Source organism: Bufo gargarizans, chromosome 1, assembly GCF_014858855.1.
Source record: "Bufo gargarizans isolate SCDJY-AF-19 chromosome 1, ASM1485885v1, whole genome shotgun sequence".
In the NCBI taxonomy this organism is placed as follows: domain Eukaryota; kingdom Metazoa; phylum Chordata; class Amphibia; order Anura; family Bufonidae; genus Bufo; species Bufo gargarizans.
Window position 1 is genome coordinate 58,286,861 of NC_058080.1, and position 17,251 is coordinate 58,304,111.

General features: G+C 43.1%; 1 protein-coding gene across 1 annotated transcript in view; it reads right to left on the minus strand.

The window, feature by feature from the left end:
- Positions 1-17,251, minus strand: part of POLN (DNA polymerase nu) — a 131,254-nt gene that overhangs the window by 46,988 nt on the left and 67,015 nt on the right. Inside the window, exons 16-18 of the mRNA XM_044275623.1 lie at positions 15,103-15,160; positions 13,739-13,816; positions 9,085-9,199 (exon numbers count right to left, since the gene is read on the minus strand). Of these exons, the coding sequence (XP_044131558.1) occupies positions 9,085-9,199; positions 13,739-13,816; positions 15,103-15,160 (251 nt within the window). The remainder of the gene's footprint in view (positions 1-9,084; positions 9,200-13,738; positions 13,817-15,102; positions 15,161-17,251) is intronic.

Below are 17,251 nucleotides of genomic sequence, written 5' to 3' on the forward strand. Positions count from 1 at the left end.
GATTAAGGGATCTGTGCAGTTTGAACAAAGAATGTTTTTTATTGTAAATGTACATAAGCGTTTGATTGATTACAGAATGAAGACCAGAAGATGATGGCAAGTAATGGCAGAACAGCAGTAGAGATCATCAGCAATTCTGGGTGTGGTGTGCATATGTGTTTCCTGGAAAGCTGAGTGGCTATATAGCTTCAGGGATATCACAAAGAGGGGGCTTGTAGCTGAGAACAGTATTGCAGCCAAAAATTCATTAAATGGAAATGGGTGCGGCTTTGAGTTGCTGTTGTGCATGTGTGTAGTTGTAGAAGAGAAGAATATGATGGACGCTCAGCAGAGCGGTGTGTGAAGTCTGTACTTCAAGAATAAAGGTGTGGTTAAGCCTATTTATTCTCAAATCGTCAAATTCATGTTAAAACACTGATTTATCTTCAAGATGGTTGCATTCTGCACTCTCAGTGTGGATGGGTTTCTGGATTTTCTCTGTTAGTCCCCAATCTTATCTGCTGCACCACTTCATGCTACTCCCTTAACAGCTTCCTCACAGGCTGGCTCCCTGCTTCACACACCAGGAACTAATTGAGCCTCAGGGAAAAGCTAAACCCAGGGGGCTGGGCCCGCCCCTGCCTGGACATTTTTGCTAATCTAGGGCCTTAACCCTTTCTCTTCAACCAGAGCTTACATAACATTGCAAAAAGACAAAATTAAACTCTGATCACACATATGAAAGCATAGCATATACCAAGTCCATTAGCATTAGTGACAGTAGTACAATTCTCATATTTAGCGGCAGCCTCTGGGTCACTGCACCTGGTGCAGTTTTTGCTAGTTTTATCCTGTCAAAATGTAGGACAGAATTCGTAAATTTCCACTCAATGAATAGGGAAACGTATCACACAAGATAGATTACTCGTCAGGACCATGGACAAGGAATATTCTAGTACTGCTGAATACAACACAACCAAGGACGCTTACTAAAGCGAAAATGACTGAATACAGTCCAACTACAAGAGAATTCAGACTAGAACCTTCAGAATCACAGGTGCATATCCATGAAGCAAACATAATCACAAAAACCAAGATGGCTGCACACCATTATACATACAAACAATAAAGCTAAGAAATGGGGGTCATTCTAAATAAAAGTGGTACAATACCGACTATAAATGAGTTAATAGAAGCTCTTAGCGCACATATTTGCTCAAACATGTGTCGGGATCATCTACCATTCTGAATTCTCTTGTAGTATATATTGAGGGTAGCGCCTCTTTTAGACTGAACACGCCCATTTACCTGGGACTTCTGAGCAGAGTACGTATGTAGCTGGTCTCTACACTGCCCTGAATATTGTAAGCTTAAGTAAGTCCAAAGAGAGGCAGTATATTTCGTGTTAGGGACTCATATGTGGAAGCCACCTTGACGCCTGGTAGATGGGCCCTACAAATGTTTGAGCAAACATGTGCGCTAAGAGCTTCCATTAACTCATTTATAGTCGGTATTGTACCACTTTTATTTAGAATGACCCCCATTTCTTAGCTCTATTGTTTGTATGTATAATGGTGTGCAGCCATCTTGGTTTTTGTGAATACAGAGCAAGAAACTGTACTTGCAGGGTATCAGGAGAACAAATGCAGTACACTGCCCTGCAGGGTGAGGCGAATGGTGAGGTCACAGGGGTATTTACTAACCGAGGGTGGTTGTAGTACTCACAGTGTTTTGTATACCCTGGGCAGACGTACAGCAGTGATGGAGTGGCTGGCACAGGGGACCTCTGGGGCACTCTCTGTGTATAGGGACCAGGCCTGATGGTAGATGAGGTGCCCTGGATGTTGTAGGTTTAATGTGCCGGTGGCAAGATCTCTTTAAGATTCGTGACGCCAGTGCCGATAACGGTGGCACACCGATTAATGATAGGAATAATTGAGGAACACGATGTTGTGGTGAACCAAAACTTCCTTTTACTGGAAACAGTTCAACTATTTACAGTTCTTTAGTTGGTTCCACATAACAAAAGGTATGTCACAGGCAGGCTTCACATTAATTGGCAGGCACACTGTTCTTGCAAGATACTCAGAGGCTTAAACACTTACAGATTAGGCTGCACTTTTCCTCAGAATCCTGTCTGTCTTTATCCCAAGGCCCGTATGCCCTATTGCTGGCTTTATCCTTGGTTAGGGGAAACTTCCTCTGGTATATATCTCCTTGCTTTAAATAAAATCCTTCTGCCCATCAGCTCTCTGGTTCAGCTGGAAACACTTTTTGCTCTGCTCTGTACCTTTAGGGGAACTTGGTCTTTCTCTCAGGAGGCACACCCTTCTCCTGGTGGCAAGCTAGAAACCTGGGCTATCTAGCTGCATGTCAGAACCTGCTCCTAGCTAGAGTCCACACTGACTTCTGACTACACAACTTCCTTCCCTGAACAGGACCCGACTATTTATACTAGGGGTTCCCTAGCTCCCTCTACTGTCTAGGAGGAGGAACTACACCCTAATAGTCCTGATACCCAGAATACAGGGAAAATACACATAAAAACATAGCAATATACATTAAAATGGACTGTAAAATACAATGCCACTGTTTCTCAGGAGTTGGAGAACAACGTGGCCCAATTGACCCTTGTGTAGTGCCCACATTTACCTAGTGGGACACTACATACCCCGTTGCTTTGATGTTGCCCGTCCTCGGCGCAACACAAGGGGCCCTGCCCAGCTGGAAACTGTCACCTGAAAGACAAAAAATGCAAAGCAGGCACACACATCTACATTTGCAATACAAATATCAGGCAGCTCCGCTGGCAAAGGAGCAAGTGCGGTGAAAAGGGGCGTCGTTCTCTTCACTCAGGATAGTATAGGGAACAGGGGCGCTGAGCTGGTGCAGCGTATCAAGGATTACCAGGATAGTCCATAATAAAATACAGTAGTCCCATAAAACAGCATCTCAGAGGCCCACATGAATTAGGGTCATCTCTGGGCACATTTCTTTGAAGTTAAATATTGCACACATAAAAGTCACAGCACATGAAGTCCACATCTCAGGGATATTTTTCCCTGGCAAGTCCTGGCATATAAAAGAAGTGCTGTAATGTCCCCTACTCAACCTGAAAAGGGGGTTAAAAAGGGTTAAGTGCAAATAAAATAACAGGCACAACTTGGCTTTAGAAAAAGAAGCAGGCAGGGGGTCCTGTAAACGTATGGCAGCAGAGCACTTGGTATACTCTTTAACTACCACTGGGCCGTGGTTAACTGGCAGCAGCTCAATGGTGCCAAAACAAAGGGCTCCTGTCCTGAAACAGTTAAGTTCACTGTGATAAGGGTCCTCCAGCAATATAACAAAACATGGCCTAGCAGGCCTACTCACAGGTATGTATCAAGTCTACCCTGGTCATCAGTGGTGGTACATCCTGGTTCTGCTGGCAGTCTGGGCCTGACACGAGGATCCATGTATGGCTGGGCCCACAAAATAGTGTTGGCAGGCAATTGGAGCATAAATGGGCCTGCTATTGGTATAGGCCCCATGGGCCTGGGGGTTAACATTACAGGAGGTTTCAACGCTTCAGGAGACTCCATAGGTCTGGGTGGCACTGGCTGCAAGCGGCGGACCCGGCTCCTTACATAACAGGGTCTCTCAGGTGCCGTGGCGACGGGCTCAACTCTGGGGGTCGCCCAGCTGGCAGAGACAGGAACCCTGACTACAGGCTCAGGGACATCTGAGTCCTTTGGGGGATCCTCTTTATCCAGTGTTAAGTGCCGCTCTGGATGCAACAAGTCGGCGCAGGCTATGCAGGTGAATCTCTAACCTGGCTATTTGATCCTCCAGTCTCTCGGGCGCTGCGTCGCTGCAGGTATCCGGCACAGTTGCAGCAGGCTCAGGTACGGGATCCGGACTTTCTGGCACAGTCGCCGCAGGTTCCGGCACTGGATCCGAACTTTCCCCTTTCCTTAGGGCATCAAGTGCTGCATGGAACTTCTCCAGATTCTCCATTTCCTTCTGAGTCTTTTCCCGGCGAGGCAGCTCGGGGAAAGGATAAGGGCTCACCCATTTCTCCAGCACGGTGGGTTGCCAAAAGACATTGGGGCCGGTGAAGGAACCCTGCTCTTGATAGGTGTTATGCTCCGGTTCCATTGGTGAGCTCCGGTTCATGCTCCGGACTACTGGGCTCATCGGGCTCTTCCCAATCTTCAGGTCCCGGCTTGGGACAGGCTACCGCTGTGGCGTATGGGCCTCTCAGGCCCTCAGCGGGGGTGAACTCCACCTCTTCTCCCTCGCGGAGGTTGTGTAGGTGGTACGGCAGGTAGCTGCGCTTGACAGACCTCCGGTTTACATACAAGTCTGCCGGTGGAATAGTCTTTTATGAAGCCGAATCCTTGGCTCTTGTCAAAGGCGACCACTACCCCCATCCTCCTTTCCAGGCGGGGTTGAGTATTTGCGTGGCGCTCATAAACGGTTTTGGCCAGTTCTTCAAAGTATATCTTCTTGCGTGTAGTCTTTTGTATGGCCGCATCCCGAACCTCAGCCATCAGCGCAGACCATTGCGCACTGGGTCGAGCAAAGTCCCTCCATGAGCCGAAGTATGGGGCAGGTTGGTGGGTCTCTCTGGTTCCGAAGTGTAGGCCGGCGGTGCTTCTTCTTTAATCATGGTAGATTCCATAATCGGGACAACAGGTGAAGCTAACAAGTCAGAGCGATCCTCACTCTGCAGCATGCTCGATCCTTCTCTGGAGAGCGACAGGGCGGCACACATTATTTTTTATTTTTTTTTATATTAAATATTTTTATTTTCCTTTTCATTGCTTACAAAAAGAAACAGACACAGAGGCACACATTATTTTTGACAAGACCTCCCACTGCTCTGGGAGGCCGCCCTCCAGGTACTCCAACATGGGGGAGGCGGAGTCCATCTTAGCAGACATGCAAATTTTCTGATAAGGCGGTGGCGCTAACATACAGTCTTTCCCGCACTTTTGGCAGCCAATACAATACAGCTATGGCACAGCAAATAATCCAGTCAGCTTAGGCGGCCATATTTTTAAGCATAAGGCTGTTCCATTCACTGACAGCAAGCGGTGTCTTTAATAGCAGCAAACAGTCCACAATATACAGTTTTCACACCGCGGTTTTTCACAGTTCTTTAGCCCAGCAATTTTCAAATAAACGGATAGGGCATTTATCACTTTATAGGTAATAACGGCACACAGTTCAGATTCCACAATGGCGCAGGAATATCCGTATCCTGTTCGTGACGCCAAAATATGCAGTACACCGCCCTGCAGGGTGAGGCGAATGGTGAGGTCACAGGGGTAGTTACTAACCGAGGGTGGTTGTAGTACTCACAGTCTTTTGTATACCCTGGGCAGACGTACAGCAGTGATGGAGAGGCTGGCACAGGGGACCTCTGGGTCACTCTCTGTGTATAGGGACCAGGCCTAGATGAGGTGCCCTGGATGTTGTAGGTTTAATGTGCCGGTGGCAAGATCCCTTTAAGATTCGTGACGCCAGTGCCGGTAACGGTGGCACACCGATCTATGATAGGAATAATTGAGGAACACGATGTTGTGGTGAACCAAAACTTCCTTTTACTGGAAACAGTTCAACTATTTACAGTTCTTTAGTTGGTTCCACATAATAAAAGGTATGTCACAAGCAGGCTTCACATCAATTGGCAGGCACACTATTCTTGCAAGATACTCAGAGGGTTAAACACTTACAGATCAGGCTGCACTTTTCCTCAGAATCCTGTCTGTCTTTATCCCAAGGCCCGTATGCCCTATTGCTGGCTTTATCCTTGGTTAGGGGAAACTTCCTCTGGTATATATCTCCTTGCTTTAAATAAAATCCTTCTGCCCTTCAGCTATCTGGTTCAGCTGGAAACACTTTTTGCTCTGCTCTGTACCTTTAGGGGAACTTGGTCTTTCTCTCAGGAGGCACACCCTTCTCCTGGTGGCAAGCTAGAAGCCTGGGCTATCTAGCTGCATGTCAGAAGCTGCTCCTAGCTAGAGTCCACACTGACGTCTGACTACACAACTTCCTTCCCTGAACAGGACCTGACTATTTATACTAGGGGTTCCCTAGCTCCCACTACTGTCTAGGAGGAGGAACTACATCCTAATAGTCCTGATACCCAGAATACAGGGAAAATACACATAAAACATAGCAATATACATTAAAATGGGCTGTAAAATACAATGCCACTGTTCCTCAGGAGTTAGAGAACAACGTGGCCCAATTGACCCTTGTGTAGTGCCCACATTTACCTATTGGGACACTACACAAATCCATATACATTTTGATTCCTTAGACTTAGGAAATTCCTCCCATAAATTACAAGAATCTCACGATGTCCCACCTCCTGCCATTTTAGTGCTCCTCATTTATTTCTTATACCGTATAAGCCATCGGATTCAGAGGCAGAAACAGTGTCACATTGTCTAGAATTGCAGCTCAGCCCCATTTAAGTGAAGGCTGTAATACTAGACACGGTCAATGGACAAAGGTGGTGCTGTTTCTGGGAAAAATGCCGATCCAAATTTTTTTCTGTTTTGATATAACCCCTTTAATATTCTCAATAAATTAGTACAGGGTGGCCCTCGAAAAAGTAGCCTACCTCCAGCGATAGTATGATATGATGAACGAGCAAGTGGATTGTTTTTTTTAATTACCCACAAGTCACAAAAGATGTTGAAAGTGGTCCCGGTTCACGTCTCTGCATCTTTGGGCACGTCGGATTCTGTTGGCTGATACTTCTTGTGATGCTGCAGTGTTTGTGATGTCCTCCTTGAGTTCATCCAGGGGATGTGGATTGTTAGCGGACACTTTCCATTTTAAATTTCCCCACAGATAAAAATCGCATGTGGACAAGTCTGGGGAATGTGGTGGCAATAACCTCTTGCTCACAGTTCGCTTCTCCGTAAACAGTTCATTAACCCGTGCCAGTGAGATCCGTGAGATGCGAGCATGTTGTCCCATCTTGTTGGAAAAAGCAGGACATTTGTTCTTCTGCAGTATTATTGGTGAAGAGCTGCCAGCAGTATCAGCCAACATAATCCGATGTGCCCAAAGATGCATAGACGTGAAAGGGGACCACCTTCATTTTTGTGACTTGAGGGTAATTAAAAAATATATATATCCACTTGCTCATTCATCATGTCATACTACTTTTTCATCGGCCACCCTGTATAATTCCAAATGAAAAATGCCAGAGGACTAGTTAGGAAATTGTGCCTCCTCCACTTCAATCTATGCACTAGTATTGTTAGTATTATCTTACAAAAAGCAGGGAGATTTTTTGAGAATTTTTCAATCCATTCTTTTATTCATTTGCACATTCAGAGAGAAAAATCGATTTTACAGACTTGAAAAATATTTTAGCTTCTAGAGGATAGTCATTGGAATTGGACTGCAGCTTACAAACATTACCATGTGGCCGGCAAAATGACTGTACAGATCGGCTGCTATTTTCTTGGCAATTTAGCAATTCTGTGATATTCAGTAAAGAGACGGACAGAGACTTGTAAGGCACAGGAGAAAAACACATAACTATCTACGCACACATATAAAAATATATATAGGAAAAAAATATAATCAGCAAAGCAACTCCATAGCAAAGCCATCACAAGCGCTCTTGCATTTATTTCTCCTGCTGACAGCGAGCTTTGGGTTATTAGTCCCTTAGCAACTAAAATGTCACAAATGCTCCACAGCCATACAAAATGATAATTGGTTTAGATTGTAAGTGCTTTCTCCAGACCTCGGACCAGGTTGCGGCAGCTCTGCAGTACTATTGCTAGGTTCACGCTCAGTGACAGGATATAACAGCCATTTATAGGGGAACCTCTTCTAGGGGGATAGTCTTCTCAAAAAAGATGTCTAGCATGTGCATATCTGTATAACCGTCCATCCATCTATACAGTGCAACTGAACATCTGTCCCTGGAAATATGATGGTGGATATGGGGGTGGTCTACTCAAAAAACATGGTCTTCTGGAGAGGTTTCATTGTATAAATATGATGATGTGGAATTAATTAGTATCAATTTTGTATGTAGCTTAAAGGGTATAAGCACAATTAAAGGGGTAATCCAATTTTAGACATTAAGGGCAAAGCCCAGGGGCGGATTGGCCATAGACCTTATAGGGAAATTTCCCGGTGACCCAATGCCCAGGGAGACGCTTGGGTCCTCCTTACGGCCGGCCAGTGGAAGTTTTTGGGGATGTATTTTGTTCTGCTGGCAGTATTTTGTGATGGACTGTGGTATTTGCCTCTGTTGGGGTGGTATAATGTGCCACAATACAGTATTGCTGGCCATGCCTTCCATCAGTTTAGACCTGACTAAAAACGGGGCCAATTTTAGTATTTTTTCCAGGACCACTTTAAGTTTCCAGTCCGCCCCTGGCAAGGTCCAATTGTCTGTTCATGCTGGAGGCAGCCACATTGGCTGAAGCGGGTAGACGTGGCCTGCATAGTGCCATTTAATTTACCCTTATCCGCTAGATATGACATAAATGTCTGATACATGTGGGGCCTACCTCTGGAACCCGAACCTATCCCTAGAGCAGAACTTTCCCTCAATAACATCCCACTTGAATGTGGCGCCAGAGGTGGATAAAGCTGTGGAAACAGCCAAGTGGCCAGTGCTATGCTTTTTACGCAGCTCGTATACCAATTAATGGGAATTATGGGAATAGCATAGTGCAGCAAGCTATGCTGTTTCCGTATCTTAGAAGTTACAGAAACTGCGTAACACAAACTGCTCGGTTTCCATAGACCCAACCACCTCTGTCTGTCACATCCAGGAAGGATGATCTCAGGGGTGCGCATTCTCAGATGGGAATACCATTTAAGATGTCTTAGACACTTTTTGAGCCTTGCTCGACAAGTGGCTTGGCTTAGGATGTGGCACCACGCACCCAAATTTTGACACAAAGGAAACCATTATGCTGTGCAAAGACACAAATATCATACAAATTTGGTGCATTATGGGGTACTTCTGAATGGGATGTTTACACTGAAGTGATTTACAGTTCAGTAAAGTGGGGATTTTAATAAATCTGGTCCGTATGGTGTATGAGGTTGTACAGTAAATGTAATACCCACCACTGGGAAGCAAGGTTGGTGAATACATCAGTTCTTTCTGTTTCATGAAATAATTTCAAAAGCTCTGGATCAGCAGAGAAGTGAGCGAGTAAACGCAGCTCTATCTGGGAGAAGTCTGAAAAGAAAAAACTTTTCTAAGCATCAAATAATCACATGAATGTGCAGAATCATTACACATAATCAGACCTGAACCTCTGGTGGTTGTAAATGAGTAAATGCAATGGTTGATTATGTTGCATTGATTACTTTGTAACAACGGCACCTGCCACGTGGTAGGATATTTTAGGCAGCAATTGAACAGTCAAATCTTGAAGTTGATATATTGGAAGCAGGAAAAATAGGCAAGAGCAAGGATCCGTGCGACTCTGGAGAAGGCCCAAGTGTGATGACTAGTCAACTGGATGAGGGCATCTCCATGGTCTTGTGGTGTGCTACCAATATCCAGTGGTTAGGACCTACCAAAAGTGGTCCGAGAAAGGAAAACCCATCTGGTTGTTGAAAAATGTAATGCTGGCTACAAGGTGTCAGATCACACAGAGAATAGCAGCTTCCTGTGTATGTGGCTGCATAGACCTACAGACAGGTCTGAATGCTCTGTCCACCTCCAGAATGGACACGTGATTCATCAGAACTGAACCCTGAAGCAATGGATGAAGATAACCTAGTCATATGATTCACGTTTTCCTTCACATCATGTGGATGGCTAATAACCCCCTTCATAGCAGTCTTTCACCAGGATAATACTCCCGGGCCACACTGCAAAAATTGTTTGAGGATGATTTGAGGAACATGACTCAAGGCGGTGACTTGTTTCCAAATTCCCCAGATCTCAATATGATCTATCTGTGGGATGCGCTGGAAAAACAATTGGGGCCACACCTCACAACTTACAGGACATAAAGAATCTGCTGCTAACGTCTTGGTGCCAGATATCACACGACACCTTCAGAGAAATTGTGGAGTCCATGCCTCAATTTATTAGAGCTGTTTTAGCAGTAGGAAGGGGACTTACACAATATTATGGCAACTGCTGCATGGATCATTTCTGGGTGTCAAGTGGGGCCAAGATGTAGAGTCTGGCAGGTGGCTATAAAGTAGTAGCGAACTGGTAGGCTGAGTATGACATTTAATTATTTTATTCCATAGGGAGCCTTTTTAAAACAAAAACGCTGATCAGTGAATACACTGTTACTGGTTTTCTACCTTCAATTAGCAGATACTAACTGTGTCCTTCAGAAACTGTGCAAGGAATCCTACAATTAAGGTGACTGCAATGAATCTGAATCGAACAAAATTGGAGCAAACATTTACATAAGTGTCACTACTGCATCCAGTACTTGAGAAGAATAAGTCACAGCACGATTAATACACGCAGCATGGCGCATTCGCTGGTACAAGCAGAGGTCGCCCTCTTGTGGTCACCAGCATCTCATGCAGATGAACACAAGAATGTAACATCCTTTATGCTGACTTATAGCTGCAGTTCTCAGTGTCGTGTAGGCAGGATGCCCTATAAAACATAGAATCTCATACATACAGAATCTCAAACTGTTCAATTGTTATCTGCAATGCCGTGGACCCTGGAGGGAAGACGGAAGCGGATTTTACCTCTTTTGTCTTCTCTGTTTTTCACACGCACAGCGCTCAATGGTCCCGGTAGTTATGTGATCGCTGGAATGCCAAATTCAAGAGGATGCTGCTGGCTAGAACCAACACAGCCCAAAGGGAGAAGTTGTTTTTTTTTTTGCAGTTTTGGAAGCCAAATTCAGATCCTGTTTTTATAATTGACTCCCGATTTGGCTTCAAAAGCTGCATCTGGAAAGCTGACCGTGTGGCTGTACATTAACAGTGATATTAATTGACCCTGCAACTGGGCAGTCCAAGTAACAACGGAAAAGTATAGAGTAACGAAAGAAAGTATAATAATATATGGTCTTTACTGATCTTTGAGGAACAGAGTATAAAAGAAAAAAAATAAACAAAAAAATAACTCATTTCAAAAAAGTTCCCTGCTCTAATTGCTGCTGTACCAATAGCAAAGACCTGATAACCCAAAATTGGGCATATAATATAGCAATATTTACGGCAGACAATGACAATAAAAAAAAGAAACTAAAATGTAAAGCATATTTTTACTATTTTTTTCAAATTACAGTAAAAGCTTAAATGTTCTAAAATTTTGTGTATAAATATAATAAGAAAATGGTACCACTGACAACAAAAATGCTAATAAATCACATCTCTAGCCCAGCAAATAAAAAGTTATAGCCCAAAAAATATTTGCATCCATCTCATTGTCATCACAAGCAGGATTACAACGACACACCACACTTATTAGTACAGATGACACATAATCCACCATTCACAACAGGTGGTGCACACAGCTCACCTCCTCCCCTCCCTGCACAATGACCTCTGCACAGGTCACAGAGCATGCCTATAAAAATCTCCAATAAAAGTCAATGAGTCATCTCTAGTCTATTGTGTATATGGCCCATGTGGCTTCCGTAAAGCATATCTCTAAATGCTGTGGTTCATGCAAGATAGTTGTCTTCGGATCATGTACTTAAAAAATGGAATCATAAAATAAAAACAAATAAAAAAAAAGAATGTGGTTTTAATTGGCAAAAACAAATTAGCGTCATTCCATAGTAACATTGTAACAAAGTAACAGTACACAGTTGCAACAAAAAGTATGTGAACCCTTTGGAATGATATGGATTTCTGCACAAATTGGTCATAAAATGTGATCTGATCTTCATCTAAGTCGCAACAATAGACAATCACAGTCTGCTTAAACTAATAACACATAAAGAATTAAATGTTACCATGTTTTTATTGAACACACCATGTAAACATTCACAGTGGAGGTGGAAAAGTATGTGAACCCCTAGACTAATAACATCTCCAAGAGCTAATTAGAGTGAGGTGTCAGCCAACTGGAGTCCAATCAATGAGACGAGATTGGAGGTGTTGGTTACAGCTGCCCTGCCCTATAAAACACACACCAGTTCTGGGTTTGCTTTTCACAAGAAGCATTGCCTGATGTGAATGATGCCTCCCACAAAAGAGCTCTCAGAAGACCTACGATTAAGAACTGTTGACTTGCATAAAGCTGGAAAGGGTAATAAAAGTATCTCCAAAAGCCTTGCCGTTCTTCAGTCCACGGTAAGACAAATTGTCTATAAATGGAGAAAGTTCAGCACTGCTGCTACTCTCCCTAGGAATGGCCGTCCTGTAAAGATGACTGCAAGAGCACAGCGCAGACTGCTCAATGAGGTGAAGAAGAATCCTAGAGTGTCAGCTAAAGACTTACAAAAGTCTCTGGCATATGCTAACATCCCTGTTAGCGAATCTACGATACGTAAAACACTAAACAAGAATGGATTTCATGGGAGGATACCACGGAGGAAGCCACTGCTGTCCAAACAAAACATTGCTGCACATTTACAGTTTGCACAAGAGCACCTGGATGTTCCACAGCAGTACTGGCAAAATATTCTGTGGACAGATGAAACCAAAGTTGAGTTGTTTGGAAGAAACACACAACACTATGTGTGGAGAAAAAGAGGCACAGCACACCAACATAAAAACCTCATCCCAACTGTGAAGTATGGTGGTGGGGGCATCATGGTTTGGGGCTGCTTTGCTGCGTCAGGGCCTGGACGGATTGCTATCATCAAAGGAAAAATGAATTCCCAAGTTTATCAAGACATTTTGCAGGAGAACTTAAGGCCATCTGTCCACCAGCTGAAGCTCAAGAGAAGATGGGTGTTGCAACAGGACAACGACCCAAAGCATAGAAGTAAATCAACAACAGAATGGCTTAAACAGAAGAAAATACGCCTTCTGGAGTGGCCCAGTCAGAGTCCTGACCTCAACCCGATTGAGATGCTGTGGCATGACCTCAAGAAAGCGATTCACACCAGACATCCCAAGAATATTGCTGAACTGAAACAGTTCTGTAAAGAGGAATGGTCAAGAATTACTCCTGACCGTTGTGCACGTCTGATCTGCAACTACAGGAAACGTTTGGTTGAAGTTATTGCTGCCAAAGGAGGTTCAACCAGTTATTAAATCCAAGGGTTCACATACTTTTTCCACCTGCACTGTGAATGTTTACATGGTGTGTTCAATAAAAACATGCTAACATTTAATTCTTTGTGTGTTATTAGTTTAAGCAGACTGTGATTGTCTATTGTTGGGACTTAGATGAAGTTCAGATCAGATTTTATGACTCATTTGTGCAGAAATCCATATCATTCCAAAGGGTTCACATACTTTTTCTTGCAACTGTGTAAGGCCGAAAAAAGACACATTTGTCCATCCACTTCGACCTGTTATCCTGCAAGTTGATCCAGAGGAAGGCAAAACAACCCTGTGAGGTAGAAGCCAATTTTTCCCACTTAAGGGGAAAAAATTCCTTCCCGACTCCAATCAGGCAATCAGAATAACTCCCTGGATCAATGACCCCTCTCTAGTAGCTATAGTCTATAATTTTATTACACTCCAGAAATACATCCAGGCCCCTCTTGAATTCCTTTATTGTACTCAACATCACCCCCTCCTCAGGCAGAGAGTTCCATAGTCTCACTGCTCTTAACTGTAAACAAAAATTTAAAGGTATAGCACAGATACACAGTATATAGCTTACCTGCTGCAAGGAATGAATGGCCCTTCGTTGATACGAACATGGACCTCGGGTTAATGGTTATGGTTTCCTTGTTTTTCCCTGTCATATAGAAATAATAGGAATTTTAAATCAAATATGACTAGTATATTCATAGAAAGTTATATTACTGACCCAAATACACAGCTGATGAGCAAGCAGTATGATATTTTCCTATTCACCAGATTTTTCTCAAGATTAAGATCAGTCCCACCTGAATATCTCTCTTTCCATAACTCCTGGTAGACTGTAGAACACACTGAAGTGGACAGTCCCTCACTTCTATCAGCCATAGCGGAAAGCCACTGTTCATTTAAATGTCTGCATGCAATACGGCATTACTATCGGGGCTATCAGTTTCAAGGGAATGTATCACAGAATTTTTTTTCTGCCAGTTAAAACCAGATAGCGACACATATCTTTTTCTTCGAGTCTGTTTTTATTTTTGAATTGCAGATTGTTTTATTCTATGTCCTGAACATGATTATGGGGGACGGCCATATTTACCTGAGTTGTTCTTATCAGCATTTAGAGATATGCTTTACGGCAGTCCCATGGGCCATAGACACAATGGTCAGGAGGGGACCCTATTGACTTACATGGGATAATTTTCTAGGCATGCTCTATGACCTGTGCAGAGGTCAGGAGGGAGCAGATAAGCTGTAAAATTACCTATTGTGAATAGTGCATCCTGTGTTATCTATGTATAGATGATATCTGTCATTGTAGTCCTACCTCTAATAAGCAGACAACTGCAGTAAAGTGATCTGTATAGACCAAGTGGCGCCTATTATTAGGCTTAGTGGCCAGTGCGTACACTGCAGGATTTTATGGTTTTCTTTTTCTTTTTTAAATACATAGATAGTGACATGGAAAATTAAAAATAACATCACCATAAATTTTAAAAAAATATGGGGGTCATTTATTATGGGAAGTACGCCACTTTATGGCAAACTTTTGGCTCAGATTTGGTCGCAAAGGGGATTTGCGGCCAAATCTGCAACTTTTTTCTGCTCACCCCACTTTTCTAAGGTGGCGAAAAAAAGGGTGTGTGGCATGGGCAGGGAAGGGGGAAGGTTGGCAGGCCCATCTGATTTATCATTTTCTATGCCTGTTTTTGGCATAGTAAATGACTTAAATCTATGCCAGCAAGGGAACTGACGTAGATTTAGGTTTATGAATTTGGTAGAAATTAAGCCATATCCTCAAACTGGAAAAAATGGCGGCTAGAAGTTTTATAAATATGTTGCTTGTTCGTGCACCATTTTCAGCTGCATGCCAATCCCAAATAATGGTACTTGTCAGTATTATCATATATTATACAGTATATGCACTTTTTTTACTTTCACCTTCTATAGGTTGTTGCGTCTCAAGCTGAACTGAAAACTTGGAAACGCCTTGGATGTTCTACAAGAGAAAGATAGACGGTAAATGACACATAAATTATCCCCAGTGGGGGTTTATCCTGTGGATACGGTTGAATAGGATAATCTTATATCCTAATCCTACAAAGGAGAGAGTTGCTGCTGTATAACTGATATATGGTATACTGAATGCCTTTCTTGTTCCATGGTTATATCTTGTTGCTGTAATAAAAGTCTATGGTATAAAAAAGACTGGAAAAAACGTGCAGCAGATTTACTAATCCTATAAATGGTGTAAGCTTAGCCAGGCTGTCTAGACCTGCACCAGATTCATCTCAGAGACTCAGGCTGGATGATAAATCTACTGCAGGAACAGACACTTTTCTCCGACTCTACACCAACTATTGGTTGGCTTACTTTGAGAAAAAGTTTTGGTGCGGAATGCTGCATATTCGTCCATGTACCCTTCTAAATTATATCTCTCTCACTAAGCCTGCCACCTTGAGCAAGTTGATAAATTTGGAGAAGCCCTATTTGCAATATTGCGCCATTTTTTAGATTCCAGGATGACACATCAGGTAGATCTCAGCCTGTGTGTGATTCAGGCCTAAGGATTTTGGAGGCACAAACGCTGATAGCACTGAGGATAATTTTTTATTTTATTTTTTATTATAAAGAACATGGACACAGATCGTCTTCTCTGAATGCCCACCCTGCCCTTTACACTTAAAGGTGTTTTCCGGTTTCATGAAACTGATGATCTATCCTCATCCGACTTCAAGCACCGACGCCGATCAGCTGTTTGAAAGGACTGCGCCGCTATTGCGAAGGATGCGTCCTCTTCAATGTAAACCTGCACACCGTCTACATTGCAGTGGCGGTACAGTGTAATTACAGCTGTTTATCCTATTCAAGTGACCAGAAGAGGAAGCTGACATTACCCTGCACCACCAGTACAATGTACAGTGGATATATAAAGTCTACACACCCCTGTTAAAATGTTAGGTTTCTGTGATGTAAAAAAATGAGACAAAGATAAATTATTTCAGAACTTTTTCCACCTTTAATGTGACCTATAAACTGCACCACTCAATTGAAAAACAAACTGAAATCTTTTAGGTGGAGGGAAGAAAATAAATAAAAATAATAATAATGTGGTTGCATAAGTGTGCACACTCTTATAACTGGGGATGTAGCTGTGTTCAGAATTAAGCTGTGTTCAGAATTAAGCAATCATATTCAAAATCATGTTAAATAGCAGTCAGCATACACCTGCCATCATTTATAGTGCCTCTGATTAACCCCAAATAAAGTTCTGCTGCTCTAGTTGGTCTTTCCTGAAATTTTCTTAGTCGCATCCCACAGCAAAAGCCATGGTCCACAGAGAGCTTCCAAAGCATCAGAGGGATCTCATTGTTAAAAGGTATCAGTCAGGAGAAGGGTACAAAAGAATTTCCAAGGCATTAGATATACCATGGAACACAGAGAAGACATCATCAAGTGGAGAAAATATGGCACAACAGTGACATTACCAAGAACTGGACATCCCTCCATAATTGATGAAAAGACAAGAAGAAAACTGGTCTGGGAGGCTACCAAGAGGCCTACAGCAACATTAAAGGAGCTGCAGGAATATCTGGCAAGTACTGGCTGTGTGGTACATGTGACAACAATCTCCTGTATTCTTCATATGTCTGGGCTATGGGGTAGAGTGGAAAGCCTTTTCTTACGAAGATAAACATCCAAGGCAGGCTACATTTTGCAAAAACACATCTGAAGTCTCCCAAAAGCATGTTGGAAAAAGTGTTATGGTCTGATGAAACCAAGGTTGAACTTTTTGGCCATAATTCCAAAAGATATGTTTGGCACAAAAACAACACTGCACATCACCAAAAGAACACCATCCCCACAGTGAAGCATGGTGGTGGCAGCATCATGCCAAGGGGCTGTTTTTCTTCAGCTGGAACTGGGGCCTTAGTTAAGCTAGAGGGAATTATGAACAGTTCCAAATACCAGTCAATATTGGCCCAAAACCTTCAGGCTTCTGCTAGAAAGCTGAACATGAAGAGGAACTTCATCTTTCAGCATGACAACGACCCAAAGCATACATCCAAATCAACAAAGGAATGGCTTC